Source organism: Chiroxiphia lanceolata, chromosome 14 (genome assembly GCF_009829145.1).
Source record: "Chiroxiphia lanceolata isolate bChiLan1 chromosome 14, bChiLan1.pri, whole genome shotgun sequence".
Lineage (NCBI taxonomy): Eukaryota > Metazoa > Chordata > Aves > Passeriformes > Pipridae > Chiroxiphia > Chiroxiphia lanceolata.
Window position 1 is genome coordinate 10,078,771 of NC_045650.1, and position 15,422 is coordinate 10,094,192.

A 15,422-nucleotide genomic window follows, 5' to 3' on the forward strand; every position below is an offset into this window, starting at 1 on the left:
GTGGGGACCTAAACCCTGTGCTCGTGTGCCCTTTCTGTTACGAGAAGCCTTGGAGACACTCAGAACTCAGCAGCTGCCAAGTTGTTCTTCCAGGGAAGTGGATTCTCATAGGAAAAGATGGAGAAAGGGACTTGAGTAGTAGCCTCCCACCTTGTGCTCTGCAAAGTGCTGTCGAAGGGGATGGGCTGAGCTGACCTTACTGCAGCTCTGTTGGGTGCCAAGTGAAGTACCTCAGGAAACACTGACACCTTTGAGAATGCCAAGGCCCCCAGCTGGCTGCACGCTCCTCTTCCTCGAGGTCGCAGTTGCCAAAGTTGACATAAGGACACGCGTTTCTGATGCGAGTGCCATAAATCAGCTTTGCCCAGCGCTCGCTGTGCTGGGGTGCCCTGTCTCATGGCAATGAAATTACACGCAGGGCTGATGTGTAACAGGTCTGCTTGCAGGCAGCTGCTCTCACTTGAGGACATTAACGCTGGGCAGAGCAGCAGATTTCCAGTCAGAGAACGGGTCTCTGATGAATTTGCGTTACCCATCAGGCTGCAGATCTGGGCTCAGCCTTTGCGGTGCTCTGGAAGGCAAAGCAGAGAGGTGGCACGTCGCAGCTCTCACTGTGGGGAGGGGAAATGAGCTGTTGCTTTTCTTAGTATCTACTGTTCAGTTATTGAGAGATCAGCATGGTGGGTTGCCACGGGGGGAGAATTCAGGGTGTCCACTGAAAATGGCATCATGACTACAATTGTTTCAAGTCTAGAAAAAAAATGCCGCTTTCAGCTTAAACTAGAGACTTTGAATCCCAGTCCCTGCTTGCAGGAGTAAATTGCTTTTGGAAAGTCAGTTTTAACATGAGTATGACATTCCTCTAAGGGCAATTTGTTTTTTGCTGACATGATCAGAAAGAAGTCAGCATACCCAATACCAAAAAAAACCCAAACAGCCCTGATTTCTGGGATCAGTTATATCGTTTGATACCAAGGTGGGAGAAGAAGTATATTCCCTACTACCCAAGAATTAAAGAATTAATTTGGTTTGCTATGATCTCTTAAAACTGAGTTTAAACTATTTATGTACCAATATGCAGAATCTATTTGCATGTGCTTAAATACTGAATGCTGCAAAGAGAATACCTGCTTTTTAGTTAAAAGTGATATCTAACACTGAAGCTTCACTAATGAAATATCCCTTTTGTTCATCTTTCCACGCTTCAATGCATGGTGTGCAGGGTCAGTTCTGTGCATGACACCCACTGCAAGCGTTGGTAGGTTTTTCTACACAAACTTCTCAACTTTTCCTAATCTGAAAGAGACTGCAAGTTAGTATGCATCAGTGAGAACCTGGGTGGCTGAGTGGTGTGACTGTCTATCTGCTGTCTTCTTTGAGGCTTTAATGGTTGTATCCCTTTTAATTTCTGTGCAGTGCAGTGTTTATGTGAATTATAATAAGAGAATCCAAGGTGATATGTTCCCACCCCTATTTAGTTCTGCTGTAGAGACAAAAATTTGTCACTTAAAATGTCTTTACAACCCATTTAAGTCATCTATCAAAAGGAAATAGCAGTGGGAGGATCCTGTTGGTCTGGTTGTTTTTGTTTTTTTTTTTTGTATCAAGCATCAGGCAGATTAGTTTGGATTTTTGGTAGTCCTTTTGAGGACATTTTAGAAGACTGGTTTAACAAAGGCGCTAAGGAGGAACACGTCTGGGGTCAGCCCCTCTGACAGAGCAGGGCACTGCTTGTACAGCGAGAGGAGGAGGGCTTGGACCATGGACTGGCTGAAGAGTCATCTCTGTAGGGTAGTGTCAGGTGTGCAGGTACAGGGGATGGTAGGGAGGCTCCACTGTATATGCACATGGGATGCAATGAGGTGGCAGGGCTGAGAACATGCTACTTAGTGCTGCAGGAACCACTGTGTTCAGGCTCAGCATCTGGGTCTTATTGAAACCTGTGCAGGTCTTTGAGGACCTTCCCCTCCGTCTACAGCTGCTGAGCACAGCAGGGCGGGTGAAAGCTGAGCTTTCATCCTCCAGCCAAGGTTATACAAGACCACCAGCATCCAGGTGTGTGCCTGCTTCAGCCAGAGGGAGAGAGGCGGGAGCAGGAGGGGAGGGTGCAAGGCTTTCCAAGAGCAGGTCTGAAAGCTTTGGCATGACTGACTAAGCACTCTGCTCTTGAACCTCCCCATCCCTATAGCACAGGGAGGACACACCGCTTGCATGACGGGGAGCTGAGTCCTTCAAACACACTTCTGTCTGTAGGAAACCCCAACCCACACGCTCTAACATCTCACAGCCGGAGTGTGGCCAGCCCACAGGCACACGCTCCTTCCCTGCTGGGACTGGACATGCCTGCTGGGGTGGAGGGGAAGGCAAGTGTGCTTCCCCACCGCATGTTTATGGGGATGGCTGGGCCTTCTTGCGGGTGCCTTGGCCCAGCAAAATCCCCCAGGGTTTGGGGGATGCCCGTGTGTGCACCAGAGCATCCCCCTCCAGTATTGTGCTCTGTGGGACGCGCAGCTTCAGGAGGTTGCCGAGCTCCCTGCTGCTGTGTTGTCCTTTTGGATGCTCTTCCTGCAAACTGTAGCTGTTCAGATGCATTTGTGTATTCTTCCCTCTCGGTCCCTTCCCCTCTCCATCCCCCACCCCCCGACCCCGCAAGAGGGGAGTTTTGCCAAATCCTCTAGAACTAGGGTGGAAAGGGAGCATGCTGAAATATGTATGGAGAGAGCTCGGGCTGCCAGCCACTTGTTTGCTGTGCCTCCAGCTCTGTCCCGTGCCGAAACATGTCCCCGCTAGAGAGAGACCAGAAAACCTGGTGAAAGGGCTGCGGCAGCCGCTGCAAAGTGCATCATGTACCTCTGGTTGCTGGCGGGGATGGGGTGGGGAGGGAAGGGGACAAGCTTTCCCAGGCGGGCGGGAGGGTGCGCTTGCCAAAATGTCCCCACCCAAAGGAACGTGCACTGGCTGTGTCTAACTCCCCACGGGTGCGAGCTGACGTGGGCTTTTGCTAGCACACCCATCCTCTCCCCCCTTTGGAAATTTGGCCCTCGGAGTCTAATACATCATTGTTCTGCTTATAAATGTACTAAGTGTTGAGAATGTTTTGGTTTTTTCCTTAATTATAATTGTAATTGGCTTTTCCCCTTCTCTCTTGTTTATTTTTTTTCCCAACGCTGTCTTGCTTTGCACTGTGATTGCATGCTGCGCCCCGATGTGTCCTTCATGACGATGTCACATGGCTTGTTGCTGTGATTCCTGCCACGCCCCCAAATCCACCACATGTTGCCATGGTTACATAAAAACAAACAAACAAACAAAATATATATACGCTCCACCCTCCCGTATGTCGCTTCCATGGTTCCCTTCCGAAAGTGCCCATGATGCACGGTGCTACGCCCACCACTGTGTCTGCAGCAACAACTCCTGCCACCAGCGTCCCCTTCGCTGCAACAGCTACCGCCAATCAGGTTTGGCCCTTTCAATGGCTTTCTTTCACGTGTTCAGATCTTGAGGACCGGGCAAGGGCTGGATCCCGTGCGGGGTCGAGTATCGTCCCGACCCGCTCGGCGCAGGCTCGGGTGTGCAGAGGCAGCGTGTGCGTGTGTGTGTGCGTGTGCGTGTCTGGGGATCGGTGAGGGGCCGGTCCTGCTGTGTGTGGGATGGGCAGCAAGCCCAGCCGGAGCGTAGGGATGGGCGATTGGCAGGGATGCAGGCTCTTCTCCGAAAACATACCTCCCCCCAGGTCCTCAAAACATGGGCTGTAAAACTCCCGAGCGAGCGTAACTGGCGCGCAAGACGTGCGGCACTTCTGCTTTCAGTCTCAAGCAGAAATACCACCCTGAGCATCCTTCCCTGTGGTATTTTGGCATGTCCTCTCCTGGCTGGAAAGTGGAAGTGGAAACACAAAGTGGCCTCCCCCCACTACAAAATTGGACTCTAAAAACTACAAAAAAAAATCTCCAAACAACCAAAACCAAAAAATCGGGGACGAGGTTGTGAAGTCTAAAGTTTTTTTACACCAGTAGCACGTCACCCATCCCTACAGAAATGACTCTGGATGTGCAGTACATGCTGTCGTAGCACTGCCATAAGTGTACAGGATTCCGTGCATGTTTGCCGAGCCATAATTCTCTCCAAAACTTTCCTCTGAAGATACTGAGTGTGATGGCTGCTTCTGCACCAGTCCTGAACTGTATATACACAACTTGTCCTAGTGATGCTTCCTGACAGTTCGGTGTGCCACAACTTTTTCGCAGTTAGACCAGAGGCATTTGAAACACTTTTGTTTATTTTTCCCCCAGTACTTATTCTAGCATTTTTATTTGTCATGATCTCAGGTTTAGAGCTATTGCAAAGGAATCGGGGTGTCACTTTGCTCTGCAGGAGGCTCTTAGCCACGCCGAATGCCAGTAATATCTCCGGGGCATCCTTTAGTCTTTTGCTAGCACGAGGTCACGAGGCTTTCAGTTTGAGTTTTGCCTGTATAAGTCCTAGGCAGTGCATTACTGCTCAGAGTAGGAATTGCCAGTCTTTTTCCGTGCTTTGTTGTTATTTTCAGGTAGAGCAGGTCTTACTCTGACTCGTATTGGTCATGAGAAGAAAGTAGAAATTCCTGTGAAGTGTTGCTCTGTGGCTGTATGAGTCCTGTTTCAGCCAGATAGTCTAAGGGCATTTCTGTCTTGTAGTCTATGGAGTCAAAATCTCAGTACAATCACCATGTACTCCACAGGGCATCAGAAGTGGTGCAGCTATGTTGTACTTAAATGTATAGCAAAATAAAGACTCTTGGGGAATGAATCCTGTTTTATAAGACACTGACATACTTACTAACTTGATACTGAAGAGAGAATGAACAGACCAATCTCAAGACAATGTTTTAATGTGTTGTGTTCTTTGTTTTTTTTGCTGTAGATATCCCAGTTATCAGTAGATGAACTGAGTAGCAGCATGTTTGTTTCACAGATGTAGAAGTTCCCGATAGAACAGTAAGTTCCTTTTTGGTATTTCTCTTTGTGGTGGATTGCTTTGTACACAGGCTCTGCATCCCCCAAAGTGGGGCTGGCTCAGGCAGAAGGACTGAGCCCGTGGCACCCCAGTGGCTTCATGCTCTGCTGACTCAACAGGAATTCAACAGCTGCAGCACAGATACGGAACAGCCCCATGGTTTATAATGAACAATGTTTCTTGTGTCTGAAATACCTGTTTTGTGGTGTTCACAGCCTCCCTCAGTGCATCCCCCGGGTCCAAGGGCTGTGTTTACAGGTTGCTCTTGCTCTGCACGGCTCCCAGCTGCCTGCAGATGCCTCAGGGATTTGCAATGTTGGTGGCAAAGCGTGCTCTGGTAGTGAGTCAGCCGAAAAGGTGTAACTTCTCTTTTGCTCCTAGTGACATTTCCTTTCCTGGGGTAAGCAGGATTGGGTCAGCAGCAGTTGCTGTGCATCTGCAAGGCTGGCTTGGCCTGAGCAGAGCTCTGCTATTCAGCTGCAGTGAGGGTCTGGCTCATGGTGGGTTTAAGACCAGGATGGATGCCACAAGCAACATAGTCTTTGTCCTACCTGCATATCCTGGGCTTCCCTAAGCTGCTAGTTTCCTCTGAGTGAGAATGATAGAGTGGTTTGTCCTTTGACCTTATTTCACAGCCATAGCAACAATGTCATTTTTCCATTGCTTTTCTTTGTGAGTTTTAGCTGATGCTCATGAGATAAAATCCCTTGAGAGTTTCTGTTCATCATTGTATTTTTTTACCCCAAGAGAGTAAAAAGCAGTTCAGCCAATTCAACAAGAGGTCACCAGATTTTCTCAAAGCAGGCCATTTAGTATACACAGATATGCAACCCGTTTCATCCTTAGGTCACATATTACAGGCAAGTACTTAAATGCTGGAAATTAATTTGGCAAGCAATTCTGTAATGATATCTATTAGCAATCAACAGAAGTTACTTTTCTCAGTGGTAGCCTTATCTCTGCTGACCTTAATTAAGTACCATATGTACATGAGCTGCTAACTGTGCCCATGGATCCTTGTTCATGTAGGGGTGACACCAAGCTATGCCCTTAGTGAAAATGTTCATTATACAGTGTACTGCTCTTCCAAACAACAGACAGACAGACATGACACCTGACATGTGGAGACATTTCTGTAACATGTGTAAAACAGCATATTCCACCTGATTAGGAGATCATCTGGATTGGAAGATTTTTAAACTCCTTGAGGTTGCTTTCAGCATTTATTTCAGGAAACTTTTTTTTTCCTGAATTCTTTTCTCTATTACATGTGTGTGTGCTTAAACTCACACAGTCAATAGTAATTTTGGACTAGGCAAGGAACATCCATGGGATATATTTGTTTAGTGAGTATGGAGCATGGCACAGTCTGACAGACAAGCTATCAACCATGCTATTAAGGACTGTGAAAAACCTTTGGTTGAATAAGTAAGGTCAACATACTGAATTTTATGGAATTTCTTGGGAATCAGGCCACTGGACATCATGGGTCTGGGTCAGACAAGGACCCTGTTCCTCACAAGGGCAGTGTAAGCAGATGTGTGAGCCATGGCTCTGCCAGAAGTACTTGTCCTCTTGCCGCCTCGCAGCTGTGGGACATAAAACCACTGTTGGAGGCTGTAGAAATGGGCTATGCTCCCCAATATCCCCAGTGCTCACAGACCCACCAGTGACCATTGTCAGCAGTGTGTTTTGATCCCATTCCTGCATTGTTACCACCTGTGTCTGTGCATACACTAGAGGTGGGCCAATTTCTTGAGGACAGGTTGTTTCATCCTGCCACCTTAGCATGTGAAACTGTGCATGTGCTCAGGTGTTTTGCCAGAAAACTGCCTTGAGTGGGGGTAGCTGAAACACTTGCTGTTCTGGCAAGGTCCTGGTAGCCAGGCTGGCTAGCGTAGCTCTGCAGGAGACAAGTGTTGGTTCTTTCAGGGAAGTAGTTTCACAAGTACATCCCCAGAGAGACCATTTGCTCCCAGAAGAGGGTCCCCTGAGCACAGGGTTTCTGTGTCTGTTTTGTTTCTGGGCCCAGTTCGCCTTTGACTCATGGCTCCTTAGGATCAGATTTAATGTAACTGTCTGAAGGAAACAAGAGCTAACAGGAATCAGGGATTCCTTCAGCCCTCTCCTTAGTCACTCTCTACCTGGCATCCTGTCCAAAAATCAGACTACTATTTGCCCAGCTCCCTCTTTCACTATTTGTCTTGTCAGTGTGTGTGAAGTTCACGGGAAAGGGAAAGCCCTAACAGCAGATTTAAGAGGATGCCAAGTATGTTATTAGCAATTTCACTCTATGTCAGAAAATTAACGCAATAAAATGTTTTCTCTCTGCAACATACTAATGACAACCTCTTGGGCAATGCAGTGAGGGTGTAAATGTATCTTCTTAGAATGGCACTTAAAATATAGATGTATTGACTTCTCACTCTTTCTTTGTTGTTGTTGTTTTTTCTTTTCCCTGCAGCAGACCATGTTGAAATTCTGAACAGTAAAATTATGGAGCACCAGGACTTCTTGGTGGGAAGCTGCGCATGGCCTTTCTGTATATATCCCCTCCTCCCTCTATCGTTCTCTACCACCTCTACAGTAAGCCTGTTGCAGCCTACATGTTAACCAAAAACTGATCAATGGGAATGTCAAAAAAAAAAGAAAAAAAAAAAGCACTATAGAAACAATTAACAAACAGCGCTCTGTTATATGAGATATACAAGTAGGAAATTATAATAGACTTTTATAACACATTACTTTAACACACTTAATCATTTTATGACTACCATCCTGATAAGTGCATCTGCACAGCGGACTGTTGGTTTACTGTATACTATCGATGGATAAATGTTTGTCTTGTTTTTAAAGTGTTATCTTACTGTTTTGTTTACATCATAGTCTATTGATTTGTTTTAAAGTGTACATCATTATCAAGTATACTCAATACCATTTTTTCATTATTGTTATGTCTTAAGTTTTCATATACTGTAGGTTTTATGGGGTTTTGTTTGTTTTTTACTAAAAATGTTATTGTGGGAAACAGGAATTATGTGCTTGAAAAACATGACACAGGAATGTTCTGCCCTTTGCTGGATTTTGCTGTTAATGTCAGCTAAAGTTGCTTGTGTTAAATGTTCCTTTTATCATTTAAAATTTGCCTTCAAATAGTCTCCAAATTTTTAGTACAAGTGATATGAAAGGACAGCTGTCATTTTAGTCCAGCTCAGGGTATTCCTTTCAGTACAGTGAGCTGATTCTGGAAACTTTTGGAAAAAAAAAAAACAAAAAACAAACACCACAAAACCCCAGGCTCAGTAAGGGGACAGGAACAATTTGCTCAGACAGGGGAAAGCATCAAGGGATTTCTGCAGCTCTGTTGTCCATTGAAGTGCATTCTCAGCTGAACACGGCGCACAATCTCTCTCGCTGTTCTCATGGTGCAGTCAAAACAAACAAGAGAAAAAAGGTGGTGATGTGAGACAGCTTCAGTTGGGCAAAACCTCATTGCGTTGGAGAGGAGCAGATGCCATCCTTTAGCTGGAGTGGGCCCAGAGCCACGGCTCAGCCCAGGCTGGGCAGTACCAAGCCCTGGGGCTTGTCTCCACCAAGCATGCTGAAACATTTCGGCCTGAAATCTCCTGTGTCTCTTCTTCAGATTTTGTCAGCATGCACCATTTATTTAATCACCATTTTCCATAAGTGGGTGATATTTTTCCTCCGTGATCTCTGGCCCTTTAAAGCAAACACAGCAGTAACAAAGCAGGAAAAAGCTCGGCATAAGCTTTCTGCCATAGATAAACATTTGTCTTAATGGAGCTCCTGTAGGTCAGTGGATGTATTTTGGCACCTTCTACTTGATCAAGAGCAATGTTTGCTGCACAACAAGGGCTAGTTCTCAATACCTCCTTTTCATACGCACGAATTAAACCATTTCAGCCCATGCACCCTGGACGGCCCAGCCTGTCGTTATGCTGCGTTGCTGAACAATCTGGCTGCAGAATGCATTTTGGTTGAGGATACCACCAAATTCATCCCTGTCATAGCTCTACAGTATCATTGGCATTATGGAAGAAATGGATTTGCTGCTGTAAATCCACAAACTCCATGCAAGGAGAAAGAGAATTGTCATTGAAACCAAGCAAGAGGCCAACTCCCACTGTTTGGAGGGCTGCCGACCCTGAGCTCAGAGTGATCCTGTAGAGTGCCAAATTCTGTCAACCACATTTTCTTCTCTTTTTCAAATTCTTTGTCCTGGTTAGAGGTTTTCCTTACCCCGTATCCTCCAGTGTGAGCTCAGATAGTTTGCTAGATATGTATCTCCATGGGCCACAAGTGATAGAGGGCCATTTAGGGTGCACCCTGTGTGCCCCAGGGCAGGCTCTGACCATCTGCCCATGGAGACTCATTCATAACATGAACCTTTGAAGAGCCCAGCTCAAAAAGGCCTTGAGCCAGAAGGAATCTCTCTGTTCACTTCAGCAGACTTTGAACCAAACCCTGAGAGAGGGGGGGAAAAAAACATGCCCCCAAGACCTCCTTTTGGACCTATTGTTTTGACAGTTGCTTGTGTCTGTAGATGTTCCCCAGCCATCTGCGCTCACAAGCAGCCTGAAATCAATGACTCTCATTTATATTGGCAACCACATACCTGTTCTTTTCACCACTGAGTTTCTGTTTCCCAAAACCATAACATTGTTAGTGGAAAAAGTGGATTTGAGTACTTCCTGTTTGAAATTATTTGTGTATCAAAAATGGGTTTTGCACAACCTGTGCCAGTGCCTCAACAAAGAACAGAGCTGATCTTCTTAAGCCAGAAAGGATGCATTCAAGCTTGTATGGCTTTATGAGTTCAAGGAGGTTGAAATTTTTTCAGTGCTAAATGGATTTTTGTATATCTTGACACTTTGATGTAACCTCCTGTTTTATTTATCGACTTAAACATCTGGCATAGATGTGCATAGAATGTAAACCTAGAATACAGCTGTTTTCATGTCACATTTAAAGCACTGAAAAAAAAGCGCGTTTAAGGATTATTTTTTATTAAAGAGGTCCAATGAGGGATGTTCAGGGTAGTTATATTAGGTGCCACAACAGTTTTTATATTGCTGGCAAATTTAGTGTTAATTTGTAAATGAGTTTAAGGAAAGAAAAGCTTGAAGCACTAAACTTCACCAAATTCAAAACAATCTCGGCAAAAATGCCATTTTGAGGTAGCACTATTTAAACTAGTTGTGCAATGACTTGCTCTAATTTTCTTTGTTCAAGAAAGAAAAGAAAAAAAAACAGTCGCCAGACTATAAATTTCCTAAATAGACTATTACAAAGTCACAGAGCTAGTTAGTGACTCTAAACAAATGTCATAAAAGCATGAATATCATCCTTTATTTGACAAGAGATGTATGTAAGTTTGTTTAAATCGATATAATTTTAGTGACATTTTTATAAGCTTCCCACTTTCCATGAACCTATATTTTTTATTTATCCAAAGTTATTTCTCTTTGTCCATTTCTCTCAGCCTTATGCAAACAATATGCAAGAAATGCTGAAACTTGGATAAAACGGGTCATGCAGAGGGAAAATGAAAGCTGAGATTGATCATTTTCACGAAAAAAGGTTGTTAGTAGTTTCAATAAAAAGTACTACTACTAAACTGTAACATAAGCAGACAATAAAAGAGGGATTTAAAATAAAATGGATTCATAAAACTATTAAGATTATTTTTGTTAAATACAGTGTTTTTAGTAATTTGGAACATGATTTCACAATCAGCCGTGTTTTTTTAGTTGGAAGTTTCTAGCTGATGATTTTTGACTGTGTATTTTTGCATCGCAATGTTCTAGAAACCATTACCTCCCTTGGCCAGCCCGCGCGGGCCCCCTTCCCGAGCACTCCGACGCGCTTCTCCTCCCTGCCATCCTTCCTCGCTGTCCCCGCACCGTGCTCGGAGTGTTCCCGAAGGGCAGCACGGCCGGGCTGGCCGCCGACCGCAGGTATTCCGGGTTCCCGCGGTGGGTCCTCCCGGCGGGTGTGCCGGCGGACATCCCGCCGGAGCCGGGACCCCCGCGGAGGCGGCGCTGGAGATGGGTGTGTGTCGTGGGCGCAGTGGCCGGAGGAGGAGACGCGTGTGCCGGCGAGATGTCGAGATGTCCCCTCCGCCCCGCGGGCCGTGGCTGGGCGCGGTAGAGTAGCTCTAGGACACGCGGGTACACAACGATTGAGAAACTGGAGTCCTCGTTTTGTTTATCCCTTGTACATTTCACAGACATGAAAATTGAAAAAGGTGAAATTTATGAGGAAAATCTAATTTCCCATTCCTGTTGAATGGATTTAGTTTGATATTGACCTGATTTTACCATGTGCCTGTTGAAGGCCTTAGAGTATATACTGTATGTTAAAGACTGTAATAACTTTAAAAAAAAAAAAATAGTTGATAGCCTAATCCAAATGTAAATAGAGCTACAACACATTGTTACTAGGCTACAACGCATTAATTCATGTCATATATTTTCATTTCTCTATCATTAGTTTTTAAGGTTTTCATTATTGCTTTTTTTGATATCTTTAGTAACTAATGAATTTAATTTTGAAGGAGAGTTAGAGAAAGTTTAAAGTTTTTAATACATGTATTCAGCCCATTTAGTTATATTCTAAACCAACACTGAAGCATGGTAAGGTATAGAATACAGTCCATAACTAGTTTGTATAGTTTACAGTTTAAGAACAAAATTAACTTTGTATGTAACTCCTACAATGATAGATTCATTGTTAACTAATTATATTAAGTTGTTGTTGCTATGGCAACAAAACTACAACATGGCTACCTTTGTATACATTATTTGTGAAATTTTCACATGTAAATTAAAAGTGATGTGTAACAGTATGAGCTTGTTAAAGGTACAGTTCGATACTGTCAGATAAAGATATGATTGAATATTTTTAAAATCCCAAAGTCCCATGTGAACGCTGAATTTGTGTCTTTAAAGTCACTTTTTCAGTCAAGAAGTTTACAACACATGGATTTAGAGTCAGGTTTTATAGCTTGTAGAAATTGTTGTGTGGCAAGGGTTATTCCACAGTATTTTCACTTCGGAAACATGGCAGCCTGTATTTACAACGTAGTGACCGGTCTTGCTTTCATTTCACATTCATTCACACAGTGGAAATTCAGAATTAATCCGTTTCAGTACTGTAGCTTTGCCTGCAATTTTCTTTTTTCCAGGAATTGAGCAGTCACATGATTACGTTATGATCAGGGCTAAATAATTACACATATAACTATTTTAATACTAATTTATATTAGCAAAAACTGTACATAAGAAAAAAAATATTGTGGAATGACCCCGTAACAGTGTTGAAGATACAAATATGCTGCAGTTAAACTGATTCAGTTAGTGTACGAATGTGTGAGACACACCTTTTTTGCACTTATGTACATAGTCCACGAAAGAAATCCTTGGAACTTATTTTGAATATAAAAAGTCTGTAATAATACAGGAAAAGTTTGTAAAAGAGATAGGTATTACTAAGGCTTTGAAAAGGAGGAGTTTTTTGCTATAAAACTTATCTGAAAGCATGATGTTGCTTTGCTGTTGTAAAAGCTTTGTAGTTTGCCATAGCTTATTATACAGCAGACTGATAACAGGTCAGCTCCAACCTGCAGCACAGAGAATGGGAAACAGTGTGGAATTAATTAGTAAGGTCACTAGCAAAGATTCAAATTACTTTTTTTAATCAGCCTACATTTTCAAACACACCCCAGGTCATGTTTCTGATAGGTTGTGTTCTCAGTGAATCCTATTAGGACCGCTAGGTCCATGGCAGCACACACACATTTTTCCTAGCACCTAATCCTATTTCTTGCTGGAACTGTTTATCTGTGGGAGATGACTGTCATTGTGGTGAGTGTTTTAAATCCCATCAGGAATTTGAGATGTCACAACTTACCGATTTCTCTTTTTTAACCTTTTGATGCAAGGTATCAAAATGGAAGGGACTGGTGAGCAGTGGATGGACAGGGACGGATTGGGATTGTCTGGGGCCAGTTCCCTCTGCTGTACAGCAGCCGTGGTGTTCCTTTGAGAGGCACACAGCAGTGCTGCCGATGGCGCTGCTGGGTGGTGTTGGGACAGGGAGGTGGAGGCTGATGGCAGCATGGCCACTGGGTGCTCCAGGCTGGGGTTAACAAGCCCCTTTGAGTTGCCACCGAAGGAGAGCACAGCCGTGGGCCCCCAGCCCAGCCTGCTGAGCAGCCTCGTGTTCCTGTTTGTGTTGGTACTGCCGGGGCTCTGCAGTACCAGGGGATTTTGAAGAAGCTGAAGCGTCTGTGTTGACCCATTTATTTTTGATTGGAACAAGTTCAGGGTTTTGTTGGATATTTTTTTATTTTATTTTATTTTTTATTTTTTGGCAAAACGCAAGTCCCAGTTTTGCTACAGAAAAGTCGCTGGTTTTGCCACGAGGCTGGTCCTGACTCAAGCAATGAACTGAGTCCTCCAGAGCAGAGCCTGTGGGTGGTGGCACCCGATGTCACTGTCTCCCTTTCCCACCTGCCCCAGGGTTGGTGGCTGAGCTGTCACTGCCAAGTGCAAGACCCACTCTTCAGCCAGCACTCCTGGCACCTCGGAGGTTCCTGTCTCCTGGCGATGCCAACCCTCGCTGCACCACGGGGTTGTGTTGGTGAGTGGTTTGTTGAGTCAGTCGTGACATCGTGCAGCCCTGGGGTCTTTAAAACAGGGAAAAATTGGATGTTGCCTCTCTTTGTGGTGTTGCGATAACCTAGATTTTAATACAAAATAATCAGATAGTTCTACCCCCGTGTTATTAAGGCTTCCCTTTGCTGTAATCAATTTCTATAATCAAGCTCTTTCTCATTTCTAGGATCGTGAGAGAAAAATATTTTGCACTATGCAAAATGAATCATAGCTGGTCAGACTTCGTTGGGGTATGAGCATGATCATGATAACACTGCTTAAATCTTTGCTAGTGATCTTTACTGACATCCTCTATCATCAAAAATAACTCTATCTGCCTCTCAAAGGAGATATTTAAACATGCAAAAATAACACAACTCTTAAATAAAATGAAGTTATTTTTCCAGACACACAACAGAGAGAATTACCTGACACCGAATTACAAGGTTCCAGTTCTTTATTACTGTACACAGATGCTATTTGATAGTGGTGGAAGCCAAATGATTTTGTTGCCATGGCTTTTGTATCCTAGCAGATGAGGGGATGATAAGACCATTCTTAGATTGGATTATGGGATTTTTTTTTTCTTTCCGATTAGCTTTGGTTTTATTATATTTTTATTTTAGATCATGAAAATGAACCAACTCCCTACCCTTTATTATATCACCTGACAACAGGTCACTATTTTTTTTTATAAATAGAGAATTGTATTTTAGGCAATCACTAAAATCAAAGAGAGAATGTTCTCCTAAATTGTTAATTTTTAATTTAAATATATAAAAACATTTATACTGTACTGTGTAAAGTAGATCTTTGAAGCACATTCTTCTTTTCGTAGGCATTTCTGGTAAAACAAAGTAAGGGAAACATTAGATATCAATTTAATGGTATAGTTTAGAAAATATATACAAATGATTACACTTAGCCCTGTGGAATTGTAAGAAATTAAAATATCATTGGATCCAGACAGGCGTAGGTTAATGCAATATTTCAGTTCCATAACACGATAGTTCATTCCCTCAACTGCTACCAACAGGGTGTACGCTTTGAATTTATTTTTCTTTTTGCCACATTATATTGCTGTAGTGCTTGTACGTGCTTTAGAAATGTGCATAATGCTACTCATTTTAGTATGTTACTTCTATATTGTTATTGTTTATTTTTTGATCTTTTAATAAAGTGTATAAAATTCTTGGTTATGTTTTTTATGGATCCATATCTACACATTATAATAGGAGTTTACTTTAAAAACTTTTCAAGTTCCAGTTTATTAGTCCCAAACTTCAAAGATTCTGATGTAAAAATAATAACTAATGAATTTGATTCAATGTTGTATCTAAAGTGTAGATCAACAGAATAAATTTCTTTCCAGAAAATACCTTCAGTATTTTGAATTCTGTAGCCAGTGCCTCCTTTTTACCGGATGCATTCGGCCTATCATATTAAAGTTACTAACACAAGACAGACATTTGTATTTTAGAAAAATAAAAAGTAAAACTTTCCAGATGCTGCCTTTTGGTTTCTCTCGTGCCTTAGACCTTTGGAGACACATGTGATGTGGTCTGGTTGGTTTGTATTTTTCCATGCTTCCTTTCTGACCCTGTCTGTGATGTGATTAGAGAGGAGATCAGAGCTGCGCATTTGAAGATAACCATGAAGAATAAATCGACCACCATTCAAAGGCCTACAGCTTTTGTAGCACAGTGATGTGTGTATTAATTTTTCTCTTTCAGCATTTGTGTCAGA

The 15,422-nt window shown here is 43.3% G+C and overlaps 1 protein-coding gene across 7 annotated transcripts in view; it reads left to right on the forward strand.

Moving 5' to 3' along the window:
* Positions 1-14,875, forward strand: part of MBNL3 (muscleblind like splicing regulator 3) — a 93,386-nt gene extending 78,511 nt beyond the window's left edge. For 4 of the 7 annotated variants that reach the window (XM_032701694.1, XM_032701696.1, XM_032701695.1 and 1 more), the window contains exons 7-10: positions 1,223-1,258; positions 3,367-3,461; positions 4,906-4,979; positions 7,463-14,875. In XM_032701694.1, the coding sequence (XP_032557585.1) occupies positions 1,223-1,258; positions 3,367-3,461; positions 4,906-4,962 (188 nt within the window). In that variant the 3' untranslated portion in view covers positions 4,963-4,979; positions 7,463-14,875. The remainder of the gene's footprint in view (positions 1-1,222; positions 1,259-3,366; positions 3,462-4,905; positions 4,980-7,462) is intronic. The other 3 variants (XR_004359563.1, XM_032701697.1, XR_004359564.1) reach the window with 3 other exon arrangements.
* The last annotated feature ends 547 nt before the right edge of the window (positions 14,876-15,422 follow it).